A 21,395-nucleotide genomic window follows, 5' to 3' on the forward strand; every position below is an offset into this window, starting at 1 on the left:
ACAGACACTCAACTTCACATGCAAAGGCTTGGTGAATTACAACCAAGGCAGCTTTCTGACTATCAAACCACGTCAACTCCAGAGACTTGCTTCAACTCCAAGAGGCTATGTGAACACTGATGGCATACCTAAGCCCAAGATAAATACAGTCACACAGGGGAAGAACTGTTAAGCACGTTTTCTACCTACACGAGGCACCTACTAATGCCACTGCACTGCCTTTTTAATTCCCCAGAATAACTGAAAAACAAGAAAATAAGAAACAAACCAAACAGCGCCAATGCACTGTTAATAATAAAAGCTTTTAAAGAATATTCACAAGGAGAAGAGATAGAAACACTCAAGAATTCAAGAATTTTATTTTAATGGACAACACATTAAACATTAGATATATATGTGTTCAGGTTAAGTAGGAGCTGATACTCAACTTTATTACAACATCATGTCAGAAATCACACCTACAAGCTGGAAATTTCTGCAGTGCTGCTGCTAGAACAAAACTATCAGGGTACTTAAAAAAGCACAGGAAAAAAAGCACAGGACTTGTGAAGAACTGTGTCCTCAGGTGAGGAATGTAGATTAAGAATCCCATTATTTTATCTGAAATAAAGAAAAAGACAAAAAGCCCAGAGCAAACTACTTCCGTGACATCTGACCTCTTCTACTGCAGTTTCTTTCTGTATTCATCTTCTCTTTGTGCTTTCCTACTTCATCTCTCAAAACTTTGATGTTACAACCTGTTCATTGTCATCCAAGTGGTGGGTAATTTATCTTGTGGAACCTTGTCAGAACACGTTTGACCACCCAAAAATCCTCCTCCTAGCTAGTGAGGCTACCTCCAGCGTCAGTAGGTTTGCTTCACCATTTGCAGTCCGGATTATTATGAGGGTGGGGTGGAGGGAAAGGAGTAAGGCTAGCAGACCAAAGCAGAGACTGCACTTCTTCATCAGAATTGCAAGGGGCTCTGAAAGAACTGAGGTGAAACTGAGGATGGTGGAGCAGCATGAAGCTCCTCAGGTAAGTTTTCCAGTGCTATTAACCTTCACCTACAAGGCCTGCCCTTAAGCGGTTAAACAGTAACCTGCAAAAGTAAAAAAGTTACAAGAGAGACAATATACGCTTCTCATTTAAAATTCTGGGAGAATGGCCAGGCCCGTAAAATTGTTTTTAATTTGGGAGGATAAATGAGGACATCACAACTCTCAAGCTGTGTAAAAGACTGCTCATTTTAAAATGGACACCAGAGCCTACTACGGAACTTCAAATGCACAAAACAAAAGAATGTTTTTGATAGTTTTAGAACTGAACTGTGTCACACAGCACAATTCAGCTATTTACAAGTTTCCACATTATAAGTCATGTTATTAAGCTTTAATAGTATTCTGGTAAGCAAAAGAATAAAATGTTACACAAGGTCAAAATTTAAAGGCTTAACAGAATTTCAGCCAAGAATCTAGTTTGCTTCCCTCTGTCCTAATATATGGCAATTTTCTGTATAGCAAAATGGCAGACGTGAACACGTTTAAAATTTAATATATGTAATTATGAAATTTTGCTTTGTCCTCTCAAAAATTCCTTACTACTTCACAAAGCAGTGCTTCAGTGATTCAAAACCAATATTCCCACACAAACCACAAGACTACACTAGTGGAATTGTTCCTCCTCCTTTATCGGGAGGTGAACATCTAACATCAGCGGGCTCACTGAAGCTAGAGCTCCAGTACCTTTCGAAGGACCACCAACAAGCTCTAGACCCAGGATGAAAATACATGCACCTACTTGGCTGGAACAACTTTGCATTTTTAGAGAACAGGTTTCCATAAAAAGGAATGGATAATCCTCCATTCAGCACCGAGTTCAGTATGCTATTTAGCTTTAAACACAGCATACAGTTGAACAGCCAGCAAGTTGCTAATTAAAAATATGTATTTTTAAGTTGTCCCCAAAGCTTCATTTGCCCCAAGACAAACAAGTGGTGGCAAAGGGCTGATAATGCTTTCATGCATTGTTTCTAGCAGAAATCAAAATACTGTAATAGTTTCCTCCTGCTGGAGGGGAAAAAAAAAAAAAAGGAGAGAGAAACTTGACCTACATAACAAGGCACAGAAGAAACTCAGTTAAGCTTCAGCGTGTTTTTGGGAGAGGGGAGAGGTTTTTTTCCTCCCTAACAATGAAAAGTCAAGCAGTTACATATGGCTACACTAACTACAACTGTTAGCAGATCTGACATTGAACTAGATGTCTCTCTTGTAAGACTTAAAAACATCCTGCTCCTGTCCCAGACCATTTAATACCCTTGCCCTACCCTTGTAATGGATTAACAGAGGTATAATTTGTAGGCTGTCCATTACTTTCAAGAGAGGTTGGAAAAGATATATATATATATAGAAAAAAAAAGGCCTCGAAAAGGCTAACGTTTCATAGGCTCAGTATACGGCCCAAAAGGAAGAACATATGGTGAAAGTGTTTGGGTTTTTAAAGGCACTATTTACAGACCAAGTACAGCACGCTCCCCCGGCTCGGCCGGGCAGGCAGCATTCAGCACTGCCGGACTGCAAATCCCCCTTCGCATCAAACCACCGCCAGCCCCCACCGAGCCTCCTACAGCCACACAGCTCGGCTCGCCTCCAGCCCGGGAAGCCCCCCCCGCCCCCCCGCCGCCGCCCCCCCCTCGCAGTCATCTCGGCCCCATCCTCCGCGGGCAGCCGGCGCCGGGTCCCGCACCGGGCCGAGCGCGGGGAGCGGCGGGGGGCCCGGTTCCCCGCCGGTACACACCTTCTCTGCGCGGCCCTGTGCTCCCGCAGCGCGCCCCGCCGCCGCGCCGCCGCGGGTGGGTGCCCACGGCATCTTCCACAAAGGAGGCAGAGTAGCGGCGCGCATAGCAACAGGGCCGGCGCCGATTGGCCCCGCCGGGCGAGCGCCGGCCCCTCGGCGGCCCGGCCCGGCCCCCCCCCCCCGCCCCCGGCCGGCTCCGCCGGGGCAGGTGAGCGGGGGGGACCCGCGGCTGCAGGCGGTGCCGAGGTGCCGCTGCCAACCCGGCCGGGCGCCAGCGCCACGCGTGCCCCTGCCCGGGAGCGGGCTGCCCACACGCGTGGGGGCGGGCGGGGCCGGGCACCGCGTCCCCGGGGCACAGCCCCGCCCCCCCCGGCGGCAGCGCAGGGGACCCCGCTGGCACCGCTACCTGCACCAGCGGCTCGCCGGGCGCCCTGGCACGGCGCGTGTAACGCTCACGGCCGGCACCGCGTCCCAAGGCCAGCCCCGAGCGGCGCCGGCTGCCAGGCCGTGTGCATTTAGAGCTGGAGTGGGAAATCACGGCGGCCGCCCCCACCCCCCACCCCTCAACCCCCCCGGCAGCACTCGCTGCCGTCCAGCTGCGGCGCCGCGTCCCCCCGGCCTCAGCCCCCCGCCCCAGCCGGAGCGACCCACACACACACACACTCCCTCAATTTTATATTTATAATTTCATTTATGAAGCTGTTTCAAGAGACTACCCTCAAGGCTGTGCACATCCTCCTAGGTGCAGTCTAAGCAACGTCACCCACACTCATTTCAGCCAGTTCTTACCCATTTACAACAACCAAAGTCAGATGGCATTCACTGCATTAACATCATCGCCCCCTCCCCCCAAAAAAAAAAAATATGAAAGGCTTACACTCAGCCTAACCACATCACAAAACAAGACTAAAACTCTCGTTCTGTAATTAGATACCACAGAACTCCACAACCACACCGAAAATCCAGCAGCACTAACCCCTTCAAGAGCATGGAAAACATGCTGCATACTCCACAGAACTGCGACTTGTCCCCACTCGCATTTTATAGAGCAGTATCATTTAGCTCTGGTTGCAAGAAAACATCACCTGTACAAGACTTTTAAGTAGACATTTTATCCAAGGACAGTTGGGTAACTTTTAGCTCTTGGTCCATTTCACGATTGTAGATGCAGATAGCGCCTTACAGAAAGTTACACACAAAATAGACCATTTCATTTGTCACTATGACATTCAGGCTTCCTGTATATTTTATCTCAATTTGCTTTCCAAGTATTTTTCTTTCATGGAACATTTACTTCTACAAAAACACCCCAGTCTTCTGAAAAAATAAAAAAAAACCCCCAAAACAACAATTTCCAGTTTTCTTAACCAAGCAACCACCTAGCCTTTGGAAAAAGTACTCAGATTATTTTCTGTGAAACAGTTATTCAATACCTATGGGAGGAATGGGAGGGGTAAGAGGAATATTTATCACACTGGTAAACACAGTGTGTCTAAAAGTTTTGCTAACAAGAGGCAGAGGCAGCAACCCCGAATCAATTCCCACGGGAGCCGGCAGAGACAATATTCAGGAACCACCAGTTGTTTTTACAGGCCAACTAACAATGCTTTATTGATGAGCAGCTGCCTCTAGCCAACAGGCATACCCACCCACCACAGCGCTCCCCAACAGTTTCCCCACATTGGGCTACTGGGGGGCAACCACAAAGATCCTTTCCACACCTGATATTCTTCAAACGCAGGAAAAGCAGGACAGCACGTTGACACTCCAGCTTCTAAGCTTACGGTCCTAAGCCAGCCATAGGTATGCAGAACTCTGCTCTGTGCCTGTTTGTGGAAGAACACCCCAGAAATGAATGCATCTGGCCTAACAAAAAGCTAAATTTAGCAACTGCAATATTAGAAATTCCACCCAAAAACCCCATCTTGAAGCATGGTACTCATTTATCAGTTTGATCTCATGCTCTTCCACAAATTCCAGCAGAGGCACCAGATACAGATGATAACATTGCTAGCCTGAATGAACATAAGAGAATACAGTAGCACATGGAGATATACATAGGACTTTATCCTAAGGTGTGTATTCCATCATCATAAAGTAGCTGCACTTAAAATACTACTAATACCCCTGCAGTTTTAATACTGTGCAAAATGACGAGTAATAAGCAAGATGAACATACTGTACTTTAACCCACCTTCTGCCACAAAAATAACACTTACCAAAACACCAAAAAAAAAAAGAGCTCTTGAGAAAAGTAGATTTTATCCCAACGCAAACCTTAGGAATAAGCAGTCCTACACATTTGACAAAGCAGGAAATCACAGCCAAGGATGGTTCATCTCAGTATCAAGTCAACTACACGTCAATTCAGAGGCACTTGCCAGTAGACGTAACTGGCACCATCCCCACGTTACAAAAACCACAGAACTTCAGCCTTTGGAGGCCTGTGCCAAAGCACAGGATGTCTAGTAACATGCTAGTTCAGTTTCTAGCCCTGCCTCGTGCAAGAGAAGTGAGGTACGCACATGACCCCTAAAGGAGCAACGCGTTAAGTGACTTCACGGCACCTTACATTTGCACAGGCTAGTTGGAGAGACAAGCTAAAAACAAAAGCACACTCCTATCAATGCACCCCTTGCTTGAAACAATCATTTTGGATTAAGTTATTAATTTGCAGGATATAAAACTACAAAGCACTCTCACACTGACAACCCTGCTCCCCTTTTCCCCCCCTCAGATCCACAACTCCTCAGAACAAAGCTGAGGTCAGTTCTTGATGCTTGCAGTGCATGTTGAAGAGCTGGTAAGACATACCATTCAGTCTTCATAATTTATGTATAGTTTTCCTTTTTCTGATGTTTAAACTCGAATTTCTTGAGTGAGAAAGACTACATATAGTCTACAGCAGACCTAGAAAAGTTGAAAGCATCAGATTCTAAGTTCCACTATGATTTTAAAACAGAACAAAAAAAAAAAAAAAATCAGTGCATATCACAAAGCTGCTCAAAATTTCATACTAGCAGCTTAACTGAGGATGAAATACAGCCAGCTTACAAGTGTCCTAAAACATTTATGAAAGGTCATTATGTATTCTCAACACAAAAATGGGATGAAAGAACAGACAATGCATATCAAGCACCATCACTTAACCTTTTCTTTCTAGTGGATCCAAACCACTTTCTCATAGAAACTTGTTAATTCAGTGAGACTACCAGTAGGAAACCTCCAAAGGCAGTACAGTAATAGCCAGGTATGTCAATTTTAGTTAACTTAATTGCACAATGTAAGATGAGGCAGACAGATGTGTAGTCTAGCAGTTGTGTATTGATCTCCTAATCTCTACTCTCAAATTTTCTAGTATTATCAACTATTCCTCCTGCTTCAGCCTTATAAACTGGCTACTTGGTTTTACTCATTCACTTTTTAACATCATGCATGCTTCTAAAACAGGTCCTCCACACCGTGCTTGTGTTAGCATGGTGTAAAGCAGTTACGTTGTGACTACTGCTACTACTGTAGTTATGGTAGAAATTACCTAGATGACTCCTCCAATTCTAGTCCTCCAGATACTTTGTCTTTCAGGGCTTCTCCACAGTAAACAAGATTTCTTTGGCCACTCAAATAGCATGTGCTTCAAAAGGAAGAAGCACCAACCTCTCCACCCCTCCAAGTCTGCAAAGCCTTCTACCAAACTTGCTGACCTGCCTGAAAGTGTCACTTGGAGCCAGTTTCTTTCACTTACGTTGTTGGGCTACTGCCCTGCCAGGGAACCAAGGAGAACAATACCTGGCAGGGAGAAGGGCTTCCCATCACTCTGTAAAAAGAGCGTGCTGACCCCAGCAGTTCTTCCTGCACCTCTGCTTCTCCTTCCCAACCCTCAGAAGAAACCACCACCACCCTACCACCTCCTGCCATGATACTGACTGTATTAAGGATACGGGCTAATACCATCCTCAGTTCTGCTGAAGTACTCTCCCTCAGCCCTTCCCTCCTCCAGTATACCCAACAAGACAATACTTGCACAACACCCTGAGAAGCTTAATTTACTACAACACACAGAAGTGTAAAACCTGCCCTAGAAATCCTGAAGGCTCAGCAGCAGGAAAAGGAATCCGTGCACAGCACCACGAAGTTAAACTAGCACAAGCAGTCAGTCACCTGCTTGTAGTCTCACTAAGGAAGTTCACAATCCAAAATGGACTGACTTACCAACCTGGTTCCCAGGGATCTTAATGGAAAAAAAAAAAAACCCAAACAAAAAACACACCACTAACTTCACAGGATACGCAATGTAAAACAGATGACATGGCTCATGTGCAACCAGAGGTTCCTTATTTCAGATACATTCTCTTCTGTTTTAATTATACCTCAGAAGAAAACCCAGCTTGCTTTTTCCCTGGGAACAAAGAAGTCATACTTGGCAATAGGTTTGGGAAATGCATTGACCACTGCTAAGAGAAAAGTGGAAGTGCCCCATGGTTACTGGGTACTACACATCCGGACAGAGAGAAAACAGATGCCTTCCCACAAAATGTAAAGTGGTCAAATCAAAATAAATGTGTATGGGGGGAACTGAAGAACTCCCCTTACTGCTCTTAAAGAAACAAAGTTGTCCAGAAGACTTCTTAGTAAGACTAGTTTGTCCACCTTCATTCATAACAAGGATTCTTACATTCAGGACAGACATGAAGCATCACTAGTATTTCACATGTGGAGCGCTTCACACAGAGCTCTCCTCTCCAAATCATCCCTGACAATGTCCTCACACTATCCTGTTACATCTTTGCATTTTGCGTCAACACAATGTAGTAATACCATCCCAGAGAGCAACTTTAAATAGTTTTGGTCCCAAAGCTAACATTAAAAGGTAACACAACAATCACTAGCCAAAAGAATTAGTCAGGCCCATTTAACAAGGAAGAAAATGCATTAATACAAATGAGTTTGATCTGATTTGGCCAGAACAACACTAAATTGTTAAGAACAGCGGGAGAATTTTCATTACTATCTTACAACTCAATTATACTGCTTACAAATAGCCTTTCTAAAACAATATCTCTTCCAATCTTAGTAAAGTTATATGTGCAGATCAAGAATAACCGCACAGGGCTTCAGCTGCGTGTAGTTACAGTCATCCCACCCTGCACAGGACCAGCAGAGAAAGGAATATGTAATGAATGAGAAGTCTTCCAAAGTCCAACTACCTACCCAAGTCCAAAAGGCACTCTTCTGTATTTGCATTCACCCAGGTTTATAGACATCCTTAATTGCCTACTTATAATGAAGCTTTTGTACTTGGTAGTACAAAGGTAACCATGCAATTGTACATGCACTTCTAAAACAATTCCAGCTTAAAAACTGGCTTCTGTCTAAGCATTAAATAAAAATGACCTGCAAAGACCGAACAATTTACTACCACTTTGAAAGACAATGATGAGACACCTTCAAAAAATCTAAAAAACATGTTTACCAAGTTTCATATCAAATGGAGAAAGCAGTTCTTATAGCTATACTTAAAACTGCAAGACCTTGTTGACTGCAAGAACTGCCAGTAACTGCTGGACTGTTGCTCCAAGCTTGTTGCTGATAGGATAAAACGCTATGGCTATTTCACCACCATTTAACAGTTGCTTTTAGTAGATGTTTGTCAAAATCACAAAGAAACATTTTGTAAACAGCGAGGCAGACAGAACAAGTTCTTTTAACAAATGTCATATAGCTGGTTTGTTCCCGTCAGTTCCTCTGTTTTCACAGAAGATTTCTAATTTTAATAAGCAGAACTCTATTTGGCAACAAACTCACATCTCTCATGAGAATCTGTATTTATGAATGCTAGCTTATTTTTAAAAACATTTAGAAGCTGGCAGACCTCAGATCCAGTAATAGTTTCAACACTGCCCCTTAACAACAAAATTCAACCTAACATGCTTCAGCCCTGGGATCTGATCTGGTATACCAAAGTATTCTTACTTCAGCAAGTAAAGAATACAGTCAGTTACATAGCCCAAGCCTATGGGCTTGGCATATCCACAAGCCCCAAAATATCCACCTAAATGCCACTCCAGCAGCATCTGTTTTAGTAACGAGTCCCTCTGAAGGTGGCTAGTACAGACAACGCCAACCACACAGAAAGAAAATGGCACAGTTGTTACCAGCAGGGTTCTTCTCTCTGACAAACCCACACACAGTGAAGAACTCTGGCTGTTGAACACTGATAAAAAGCATTGCTCCAACTCAAGGGCTACTCCGGCAACAGGACTTGCCTCACTGTCGACATCTAGGTACAAGCTGAAAAAGCTAAGGATTCTTCCAAGTTAAATTTTTGTGGTAATAAAATTTATATTATTAATAATAAATAATAATAATAAAAGAACATCTATTCCCATTTCTTCAGTGCAAGGACAGAGCTGTATTGAAAGCTCACAGGTCCTACTCTCGATTTAAAAATAAAATAAAATTTAAAAAGGCTTATATTCCTGATCACTCATCCTCATTCACTGCATCTATATATAATGTGTTATCAGGACAAATCTGCTCTCCCCAAAGATTAAAGCTAGATGGCTTCATGCCTTATAAATGGAATCTGAGTGTAATATCCTGACCACCTGTCAGTTTGGTTGATTTGATTGGGGTTTTTTTTATCCTAAACAGTTTTAGGTTTTCTTTCTTTTCAATAATAAGTTGGGGTTTTTTATTTGAAAGTAATCCACATAGGAAAAGCAGGCACACCTCCCTTTCCTGCCCATCAGAGCTAGCCTCCCTTGCCACACACCCCTCCTGGCACGTGTCCCAGCGCGGCACCGCGTGGCACCAGCACGCCTCCCTCCCAGGCCTGGGCGCAGCGTCACCTCCAGCTCATTATCACCCAACCTGCACTTACCTGTGGCAACCAAGCCCGAAGCATCGCCCAAACACTTTTGGAGTGACAGCTCTACTAAGCAGGAAGCACCTCATTTCCACTTTATTACTTTGTTTACTGGCTACGTTGTTCCACCATGGAAAAGTTTATGTGCTTTGCGACATTTCACTGAGAAGATATTATAAAATTAAAGTGCCTGTATCACCGCACAATGCAGGACACTAAAATACCAGCCATCCTTTCCCAAAAGGTATTTTCACTTCTTGATCTGCATACTCTGTAGTACATCTTTGCTAAAAAGTTTTCGACAAAATCCTTCACAAAGTTAATATAGGGCATAAAACTAAGGCTTATTTTTAATAACAAGGATCTTCTCCAGATGTCCTAACTTAACAACTAACTCCACAGCTCCCAAACACCCTGGCTCCACTCTCTTCCCCCAACCCTATGCCTCCTCATCCTTCCTCCTACGGATTTGAAGAAAAAGCCTTCTATCAATTGTTTGTCTTCATTAATCTCTCCTCCAGCTTTCCTCAGAGACACATCCAGAAATCCTTCAGCCATGTTTCCAACAGGAGGTAGTAAACAGACTTTCGTTGAACCCAAAGAGTTAGCTCCTTTCCATACCAAGCCACCAAATAAGGTGGAAGAAAGTCTCCTAACCCAGTTACCACATACAAACAGACCCAGAGGCACATACCAGAGTTTGACTTGCAAAGAAGGAAGGAGAAGAGAAAAAGCAATCTTCAGACTGATTGTTCCTCTCTTGTAGACAGAAAGCCTTTTCTTCAAATTAGGATAATCTCAAGGAGGGAATTAATGCTTCAGAAAGTAAGAGACAACTGCTTTTTGCTTAATTTGTATGTGAAAACACAGCAGCCTCTACACAAAGAGCACACAGCCGAGGAATAAACAAAGCAAGGTAATAAAAAAAAGTAAGAAGACACTAGTATAAGAAGATAAAAAATAGCCAGCATGCATTTAGAGACAAACGAGCCTGTCTTCCTCCTCTAACTGATCATTCATGCAGTGAGGGGGAGGGAGGAGGAAGGAGCAGTAACTGAGCTGTTTAGACTATAGTAAGACTTTTGATGTCTTGTAACATTCCCACAGTAAAATGACTATACTGTAGATTCATCTAAACCACAAGATTTTTTCCAGTTGTGCACCGAGTGTACTCTAAGAGTACATAACGAGCCTTCCGAGTTTGGCAGTAAGCTATCACCCTGACATTATGCAATGTTTTCATTAACTCCGATGGTGAAACAGTGTGTTTATACAGTTTATGAACAAAGCTGAACTGGAACACTTTGCAAGCACTCTTCTACAAAGCCTAGTTCTGCCTTCCAAGCTCAATAAACTGGCAAAGCGATCAGAAGTCATTAGAACTAAGTTCAATAGAAGCAAGAGCAAAGCTCTGTACTTGAGAAAAGGAAACGGCGGTCCAAACATGCAACGCGAAGCAGCTGACTAGGCAGCTGTACTGCAGCAACTAAATCGTGATGATATCATGGATCAAAGCTAGGTAAACTGATATGTTGTTACTGCAGAAAGACAAAAAAACCTCCACCAAAACTCAAAACGTCACTCCAAAAACACTATGTCAGAAAGGGAGATAAATCATTCCTCTCACTGGCACTGGTGAAGCCTCAGCTGAAGCAAAGTGACTGCTGTATTGTAAGATGCTTCAACACTTCATTTTAAGAATGGCAGCGTAGGAAAGGTAAAGGCAAAGAGCAGCCATGGGTATTTTAGTTACTGCATTCTCTAGATGTAGTATGGAGGTAGTTATATGATTGCATGAGAGCAACCACTGCCCTTCCACGCTGACACCCCAGCCGAGGGGCAAGTCCAGAGTGATTCTCATGAGACATGTCCTGTGAATGCCCTGTGCCTTTGCATGGCAAAGAAATAAGTCCACGTTCTAACCTGCACTTTCAAACCTCTCCTCCTCACTTGCAAAACTGTTCCATGGGTTTGCTATGCAACACTCCACATTCCATCTCCTCTACTGCTCTCATATATCACATGCTTCTATTTGCAATTTTCAAACTTCCCTTATGATAAAGGGAGGTAAGTACCTTCAGGCCAAATTTCCCTTTTTTCTTCATTTCTGCTCATCCTTTTTACCTCCTTAAATTAAAAATATTCTTTAACATTTTGCACTGTTAAAGAAGTGGTTGCACACTTGGATCTCCCCTTTCTTCTGCACCACCCATTTTTGCTGGCGATAACCAGAATCTTATCAGTAGCACGACAAAGGCAAAACCGTACCTTCTTCCAGCATGCCTGGGCATTGCAACAGTTTTTAACTTTAACTAAATAAACTACAGCTCTCTGCTCCGAATGGATTCCCATATAATTATTTGTAAGAATGAAAAAAAAAATCCAAAGCACTTCAAGCCTCTTTACGTCTGTTTACATGTCGCTTTGTGCATGGATTTGCAGTCTTCTCAGTATTTTGAGGGTCTGTAGAAAAGCGAAGACTGCGGCAAGCAAAGCGGTCTGCTTCTCCCCCGTCCTTTGCTATTAATTTGCGACGATTAGAAGCAGGTGACTGTACAGCTGCTATGCAGAAAGCAGCACATGTAAACATTTGCATGATTCCTGCCTCCTAAGAGTCTCTGTGGGCTGCATGTGGCATTTAGGCAGCACCTTCACAACCCCCTTTGTGCACCACCTTCACACACGGTTAAGCTGGAGCTCTCTGCTAAAATGGCTGGAGATACCCTCCAATGTTTGGCAAGACTGCTGATTTATTTCAAGATTATTGTTAAATATCTTAGAAGAGTTTCAAGACATTACTTCTGAAGGGTTTCACCCAGTTTGTGACAGACATTTTACAACAGATAGAAATCTCAATTTTTTAACTGTCAGCTTAGAAAAAAAACACCACCAAAACACTCAAAAACCACAACCACCCAGCAAACCAGTAACTTGTCTTCTTTATAAATGTGGTCCCCTCTATACCAGGATGGTTAAAAACAAAGCATCTGATCACCTATATAGCAACTAAAAATGTTTCCGATGTTCTAATTTGTTCTGTCTAAAAATTAAAGAAAAATAATAGACAAAGTTCACATAGAGGTTTTGAACTGCTACTGCAGAACATTTTAAAGCCACAGTGATTTAGGTTTCACCTGACTATTTTGAAATTTTTTTTCACCTTGACAGTAAACAGCTTTCAAACTTCAGGGTTTGGTATTAAAATCTAAAGAAATTCCAAGAAGAACCTGCCTTGCTGCAATCACTCAGGTAAAGGTTTAGGCAAGTAAGAAACAAGGAGGAAAGCAAAGAGAAAAGCCCATTTCAAATCCCTAGTGTTTAAACCCCATTAATTTATGTATATGTTTATGATAATTTCTGTACTATCTGTGCTCTTGTCACACCATGGTAAGCCTTACAGCATGTACATACAAGAAATCCACCTAAGAGTGGTCATTGACGTGGTGTCGCTATTAGCAAACGTGTCATTAACACACTTAATTAAGACGTGCATGTCATGTAAGTGTTAGCATTTAACACATGGGTATCTAAGTTATATTAAAGTATTTCTCAAGACACCAACGTGACTATAACACCAAAAGAACATGCTTTTTAAACTCTTCATTTTAAAAATCATCATTTTAAAAATCATCAGAACTTCGAGAAACTCCAGTATCTAAGCAGGAATTATCAGAGTTCTACGATAAGCGCTCATAAGATTAAAAAAAATCTTGCTTGAACTAACAGAAATCAATAATCACTGCCCATGTGGATTAAAATAGAAGTCATGCCATATTTTCAACTCTAGGGGCATCAGCAGCTGTTGCTATACTGCAAAAGAGCTGAAGTGTCATAAACATATACGTAGACGGCCGACTTTATTTTTCTGTACAACCAGGCGTCAGTAATCCGGATAAGACGTAACCCAAGGACGGCGAAAAATTCGGTGTCAGCGTGCTGGTTACGATCCGCCCGCTTCATAACTAGAACAAAAACCACCGCGGGGTTATAAAACCAACACCGAGGGAAGTTACGGTTATTTCCAAGGCGTCTTTCAGCTGCGCTTTTGCTGGGTTTGGCCCTGTGCGGGCATTGTCTGCCGGTGCCCCGGACCCGCAGCGCGGTGCGGTGCGGGCTCGCCGCCCGCCCAGACAATGGCGAGCCGAGGGGGCAGGAGGGGGCTGGCAGCCCGGTGGCACGGCACCTGCCCGCCGCACAGCCCCACCGCCGGGCTCCCCCCCCGCCCCAGGCGACAGGGGAGGGGGTAAGCAGCGGTAACACCGCTACCCAGCACCAGGCTACCTCCCATCGCGAAAGGGCACAAACGGACAATAAAAAAAACAAACAAACAACAAACCCACCAAAAAAAGGAAATAATGTCGATAAAGCGTTTACCTCGTTCCGGCTTCATCTTCTCCGCTTCCTCAGCCAGGTCCGCGGGCAGCCGCGGTGCGGTGCCTGCTCCCCCCGCCGAGCCGCCTGCCGCGGCCCCCGCCAAGCGAGATTAATGAGTTTTTTCGCGTGTCACAACACGGAGCCGGAGGCCGGGCGCGCCGCGGCGGTGGCCCGGGCCCAGCCGGCAGGGGCAGGCAGGCTGGCGGCGGCCGGCCCGGGGAGGCTGAGTGCCGGCGGCCGCTCCCCGCGCCCGGCCAGGGTGTCCTTCCGTGACACGGCGCCCAGCGGGGCTATTTATAACCTGCCGGGGAAAAAATCCCACAACAACAGACCTCGGCTCACCCCCGGCCGCGCCGGCTCTGAGTCACCGCGGCCCCGGGCGATGGCAGCCCCGGCCGGAGTCCCCTCCCTCCCGCCGGCCCCGAGGAGGGCAGGCGAGCGGCCCCCCGCCCCGCCGGGCCCGCGGCCCTGCGACCTGTCACCAGCCGGCGGCTGGCGGCGGGGGGCTGCCCGGCACCTTCATCCCCGGCCCCGCCGCTGCCGCCCGGGCTGCCGGGCGCTGCCCCCCGCGCTTCGCCCCGGTCAGACCGCCCGCCCCTCCGGCCGCCGCGCAGCGCCGCGCTCCATGGCTCTGCCTCCCGCCCTTCCTCCTCCTCGCCGCTGACTAGCTCCCCTCCTCTCCGCCGGGCACTCCCCGCCTCCCGCCGAGCGGGGCACACACATCACAGCCCGGCGGCAGCGGGCAGGGCACAGCTCGGCCGCGGGGGGACCCGCCACGCTCGGCCTTCGACTGGCCGGCGGAGGGGTGGGGGGCACGGGGGGACACTGGACACACGGCCCGCTGCAGCCGCCCGCCGGGACCGCGGGACCCCGCTCCGCCCCCGCCCCGGCCGGGCCCAACCGCACCGCCCGTCGCCCGCCCCACGTGCTCCGCGGCAGCCAATCCCCTGCCATCACTTCCGGCCTGGCCCCCGCCCGCCGAGCAACTCTGTTGCCATAGCAACAGCGCGCCGGCCTGGCCGGGGCCTGCCGGCGGTGGCGAGTACGGCCGGGCTCGGCCCGGCTCGGCCCGGCTCGGCCGCGGCTCATCGGCTTACCTAAACGGCACCCTCCCCCCGCCCTGCAGGCTCTTTGGCGGGCAGGTTCCCACCTCGCTCACCCGGCTCTGGCGGAGGCTGCCGCGGCCCTCAGCCCGCTCCCGCGAAAGGCCTCGGCACTGCTGCTGGCCCGCTCCCCCCGCTTCGCCCCGTGCAGCTACGCGGGGACTCCCGCGCTGGCCCCCCCGTACTGCCACACGAGCGCCTGCCCATCTATGCGGGTATATATAGGCGCCTGCTGAGCGGTGATTCCAGTGTGAACTGCCGACCCGGCGGGAGGCCTTGCCCCGCCCGGCGGCCAGAGGAGCTGCGAAGGGCGGGGGGCGGCCTCGGCTGTGCCCCTGGCCCGGGGGCGGCCACTGCCCCGCCGCCTCCCCCTCACAGGCCCGCTGGCAGCCCTGCGCGGCAGCGCGGCGCTTGGCACTCACTTGACGCTGATAACTATTTTGTGCGGAGAAACAATGGAGCCAGCTGGGCTGGGGTTGCACAACCGCCTTAATCCAGCAGAAATTCAAGTTTCCCCGAGAGGGACGGGCCGCACCATCCCGCACCTCAAGGCTGCCAGTGCCCACGCTGCCAGTGCCACCACGGAAAGTGGGGGAACAAGCTGCTGTGATGATGGGGCTCCCCCTTTCACCAGGGGCCCAGATCTATGCAGGCTAAAGCAGCGGCAGTGCCAAGGCCTCATGAGAGCAGAGATTTCTTTCAGGGAAAGGCCCTATCTCACCCGGCGGCTGTACCAAGGCCAGGCAGGGCCCCGCAGACAGCTCTATTGCTCTGAGTCGGACTCAGAAAAAGACAGATGAGATGATACAGGCCTCTCTTGCTTTAATGTGGTCCTGTAGTTGGGCTGTACAGAGACACCATCACACCTCCAGTCATTACACTGGCAATTCCCTGCCGCTGTGATTGTTTACAAATCCTTCCATCTTACAGACCAGTCCCTATGGGGGGCACTCACTCCCTACAACAAGATCATTTAAAAATACGCACACCCTCTGCCCTTTTTATACAGAAACAATACACATGGATCAGTCAACTCCCCATCCTTTCTAGGGTGCTAGGATCCCCGCAGATGCATATACACCCATGGTCTGTGCAGCCACCCTCTGCTCACAGCTAGCTAAGCAGCCACGGAAGGTATTGCGAAGAATGTGAAACTCCAGAACAACTCAATTTGATGCTGTCTGGCTCATACGAACTGCACCTATTTCTCTCCCCATTGATCAGTTGTACAGCATTACACCAGGAGGGTGCTTCACAGAATAAACCATCCAGTAAACATCTCTCATTTCAGTCATACCCTGAAATACATAAGCAAACAGAAACGTGTCACATGCAGTGCTTTGATATTACACTCGTAAGTACATGAGTGTCACTTCTGTTGCTGTGTGACTGCTGTAGATGTGTTTGGTAATTACAGATCTCAGAGCTCTCTGCCGGATGCAATATAATTGCAAATGTGGCAATCCAGGATTATAAAAGGAGGTATTTGACTGAGCAATAAATACTGTAGATGTATGCGTATGTGAATTTCAGCATTACTGCACTGGGTGCGGTGATTCAGCCACCTGTCAGATCCTCCTACCGGTGATAGTCATCCTAATGAAAAGTCACATCCTTTAGGCCACTAATTGTTGCTGTAAGACATTGCAAATGAGTTTGTAGCTTGTTCTAATATTGGTTTTACAGTCAAAATCAAATCTGCCTTTCTACTGTTTAACTACAACTGTGACTATTTAACTGTTATGCTTCATGTAGTATTTTTTAATAGTTTTTAATCTCACTTTGGCACTTTTTTTTTTTTAACTGCTCACCAGACACAAACAGACCCAACTTCCAAGAAAACACTCTCTCTTCCATAGTGTTTTCTTAATGAGCCAGACTGTAAGTGCACAGTTTCCCATTACTTTGTAGTTCCTAGGAGTTCAAGCCAACAGGAAATGTAGGTGCCAGCCTGAAAACCACTTATAAAAAAGGAAAGCTCTAAGGGATATGACAAGAGTAAGCCAGTCCGGTACACAGCCCTACTTTATGTGACTGCGTAGGAGATTCCAGGGTCAGCTTCCCCTCTGGAGTCAGACCATTTCTCGACAGAGAGCAATGGGTATGTCTGAGATACCCTGCTTCACTTCAGACAGAGAAGGATGATTTCACTTTTGACCACGTAGACAAAGAACAGATCTTGAAAAAGCAGAAGAGAAAACTGAGAATTATTAGAGAGATCTAATTATACAATATTTCATGTATACCATTAAATACAAAATAGGGATAAACATCCCAGAGAAATTTGCGGACTTAGTTAGGCTAAAATGGCTAAAAATGGCCTTGAACTCATAACTTTCTTGCCAGTCACCAGCCAACGATGAGCACTGCACGAATACACAGAGGAAATAATGGCATAAGAGGCTTCAGCCAGGGGAATTTGCTTACACATACTTGGAAATTTTTTGAGAGCAATGACAGTACAGAAATGCGTTTCTGACCTCAGAAGATGAACATCATGTTAAAACATCTGAAAAGCGTATGGCTGTATTACACATCACACAAAAGCAGGATTAGCTTAGAAACACTGTCAGAACTTTAACTGCCCTCCCAGTGCCAAGTCTAGACCAACACGTACTTCTGGGAGCACAAGCAAGGACAAAACCAGATTTCTTATCTGTTTCTGTCTCATGGTTGATTAACTTTGGTGTCTAGACAGGTGAGAGCTTAGGCTGCAGCAGCTGTGCAGTCAGAGAAGCTCTTGCACATGTGGTCCCCAGCGCTGAAAAGCACGAGTTTCGGTGGCAGCCCCTGTTTCGGTGGAAAATTTAACAGGGCCGCTCTACCTCGTTTTCCTGAAATGCGTCAGACCCTCCTCTTACGAACACTACTCACATGTGAAGCTTGGCTGAAATCGGCCATTGGATTTTAAAAAACTCCCTACTTGGGGCAGCATGACAGAGTGGTGTCATGTAAACCTTGTTCATACAGAAATAAAGTTTTTTTAAAAATAAATAAATAAATAGATAAGGGTAAATGTATGGCTGTTTTCTCTCAGAACTTCAGCACTTTACACTTTTGGCACGGTTCCTGCAACCTGGAACAGAGTGTATTTTAGGTTATATCCTCAAGTGTCTTTTCAGCTTTAGCTGACAAAGAAGTGATGTCTGATGCAGCAGATCAAGATTCCTGTAATTCCTGGAGACAATTACTGCCTGTTAAGTGACGTGGCACAACTGCTTTTGACATGGCTGCCACCTCTGTGGTATAAAGCCACCACACTTGGAACAATATTATAGCTGAGGGATGAAGACAATCAGAAATAGACTAGAAGATACAGTATACAATGAAACTAATTTGAGAAGTGCTAAAAAAACTATGAAGAACCAACTGTAATTTAATTATCACCAGTAGTAACCACTTTGCAAAGACCATTAAAATAGAAACAAGTTATGTGCTTGTAGGAATTTATTAGTCTACAGGAACTAATAAATTCCTACAATCTGTTACTGAAACTGAGATAATTATAAATCACTATATTTAGAATATCGATATATTCTAAAAGTTTAGGTTTAGGGGTTCTAACCATTTTGAGTTTGGGTTTTAATTCATCAATATATACAGAAAAGTGGCTCTAGTTGAATGGAAGAGAATTCATCGTTCTTTCTCAAGATACCTATAACTACAATAGCAAGGATAGCTTGAGAAAATTGTCTTCTGTATGCATGCCTACCTTTGTGTTACCGCTGTTGGCTTCAGCCTCCAGTACTTCTGAGTATATGTTTTAGCCCCATTCATCTTTATTTTAACAGCTAGATTTAAGTACTTTAGTAGCATCAGCCCAACCAGATTCAAAAACACATTAAAAATGCCCTAACTGCATTTCCCATCCTCACAATTTCCAGGCAATGCGCCTCATGGTGTCACACAGAGACATCTGAGTGGCTTTAAGGCAGCGCCTCCAGAGTTCCTCTGCTTGTTTTGTTTCACATTGATCTGAGAGGCAGGAAGACCTTGATGGTGGGAACCACAGGGGAGGTTTTTTTCTGTATACATCTCCTCCGGCCCATGCAGAAGTTCCTCCACAAAGCTGCTCACCAGCATTGATTTTGAACAGCCCTTAAGCCTCCTCTCTGTTAACGTTCAGGGCTTGCCTCAGGATCAAGGAGAGGAAAGTAAATTTATCGCATCTTCTTGTTTTGAGTCTCCAAACCCAGACGGTCATATGAGGAAGTCTGGCAAGATGAGCTACACTCATGTTCCACAGAGTACTACATGATGAGAATTCTGTGTACTGAGTACATGCTGATACAGTTATACGAAGGGATAGGAAATGAAAACCTTCAGCCCAGGATGTCCAACATTGGCCCGTAACAGTATTTGGGCATTTAAATAAACCAGCCGGATTTTCAAAGGAAAAAATCATCTCCAGCTCCCATTGACTTCAGCAGAATTTGTCAACCCACAGCGTTTTTAAAAACCTGTCCACCTTTACTCAGCTTCCTAATTAGGAAATTAGGCACCTAATTTTAGAAACTTATTTTTGAAAATTTTGGCCTATGGGCTTGATTCTCGTCTTGTTACATCAGCTCTCCCTGGTATACCCATGGGGTGTACCAATCTGGTATAAGTGCATTAATTAAGCCAATGGAGTTACTTCTACAGGAAACCTGTCCCACGACTGGAAAATCAGGATCTGCGACAGAGTAGGAACAGCAATATTTTAGTTTTCTTTCTTCAAAATACACAAATCATGGTCTAGTGCTAAATATTTTTAAGAGAGGAAACAAACAGGTGCTCTACTGTTAGAGCCTGGCGTCTGCTAACTTAGAGGGATTTATCTTTTCTTACAGTTCCTACCAAACCCCTCCATTGCTTAATTTTGCTACTAATCGGCCATTTCAAAGTAAAAATATATAGCTATTATCATGGTCTTCCCTCTTAAATTCACTTTCTGGAATGAGTAAAATGACATCTGTTGATTTTTCCCTGTGTGCTCTCAAATTCCTTTATTTTCTGAGTAGTACTTTCTCACTGGAGACACAGCCAAGGCTAAGTTGGGAGGCAGCTATGAGAACAACAGAGCAGAAGCTGCACTCCTATCAAAAGGAAAGCTTATCCTCCTCACCAGAAATAATTTCCTGGACTCAACACTTTGCTACTAAACCTTGTTTACATACAGGAGATTCCTTTAGTTGGAAGCGAGCCGGTTCCCATCCTGTGCTGCTCCTCAAGTTCCCCCGATCACACGGAATGCCCTGTGTCTTCTTCACTCTTCTGGCAGCAGCCACAGGAGCTTACCACTGCTCAGGGTGGAACCTTTGCTGCTGCTGCTCTTCCAGAGACTGAGGTCTAGCAGTCAGGTCTTCTTGCCAACAGAAATGAAGCCCTTCCTGCATTTCCATAATTCGCTTTGGAAACAGTAACTTGTATAATCTCTCCTCTGTTTGTAGCAGCTCCTAAAATGGTATTTCATAAAACTTGTGTGCTTCTGAAGTAACGATCTGTGATGCATAATTTAGATACCATTTCTGAAAGAGAATAGTGCTGTCTCACCTGAAGCAGTGACTGATGGAACATCCAGTCATGGCAATACAGAAGTATGAAGATAAAGACATGTAAAGGTTCTGTTTTACAAAAAAACCCTAAACACCCATTCCATATGAATGTCAATCTCAGCAGATACCTACACGGTAAGATCGCAACAGTCAAGTTTCATTGGATCAGCACTTGACTAATGCAGTAATGCACAGCAGTACATTTCAGTGCACTGAAAAGTGAACAACCTTCTTGTGATTAGATCCCCAATTCCTGAAAGAGAGAGAAGTTATTCTCTTTTACACAGGAGGTCTTTTCTGTGGGTGTAATATTCATTCTAGACTGGAAACGGGGGTTGTGTGGGGTGGGTGTGTTTGATTTTTTCAACATTTTTTCAAGGGGTTTGTGCAAGTTCACTGGTGAATGCTAACATTACACAATGTTTACCCAGGACTAAGTTTGATTGAAACATTAATCAGAAAATATATAGGTTTCCATATTAAAATTGAAGGTTTTGTGGCAACAGCAAGCCCTGACATTCCCTGAACAGAAGATAGAGATGTTTGCCAAAAGAAACAGCAAGATGTCACCAACAGTAGAAGGTTTTGGGAAAACAGAAGTGCAAGGACTGTTTCCAATCTAGGTCATCCCTCGCCACTCAGCACTCTCATTTACTTTTGAGCAGGTATATCCAGAAGCTATACCCCAGTTACTCATTGCAGTGATCCGGCAGGAATCCAAGCACCCCGTTTATATTATTT

General features: G+C 45.6%; 1 protein-coding gene across 13 annotated transcripts in view; it reads right to left on the reverse strand.

Moving 5' to 3' along the window:
• Positions 1–14,869, reverse strand: part of ATOSA (atos homolog A) — a 48,308-nt gene extending 33,439 nt beyond the window's left edge. For 6 of the 13 annotated variants that reach the window (XM_014277000.3, XM_027800129.2, XM_014276998.3 and 3 more), the window contains exon 1: positions 14,015–14,869. In XM_014277000.3, coding sequence (XP_014132475.1) covers positions 14,015–14,030 — 16 coding nt within the window. In that variant the 5' untranslated portion in view covers positions 14,031–14,869. Of the gene's footprint in view, positions 1–2,775; positions 2,867–4,496; positions 4,515–10,334; positions 10,353–14,014 lie in introns of those variants that run through there. The other 7 variants (XM_055716807.1, XM_055716808.1, XM_055716805.1 and 4 more) reach the window with 7 other exon arrangements.
• Between the last annotated feature and the right edge of the window lie 6,526 nt (positions 14,870–21,395).

Source organism: Falco cherrug, chromosome 7 (genome assembly GCF_023634085.1).
Source record: "Falco cherrug isolate bFalChe1 chromosome 7, bFalChe1.pri, whole genome shotgun sequence".
In the NCBI taxonomy this organism is placed as follows: Eukaryota; Metazoa; Chordata; class Aves; order Falconiformes; family Falconidae; genus Falco; species Falco cherrug.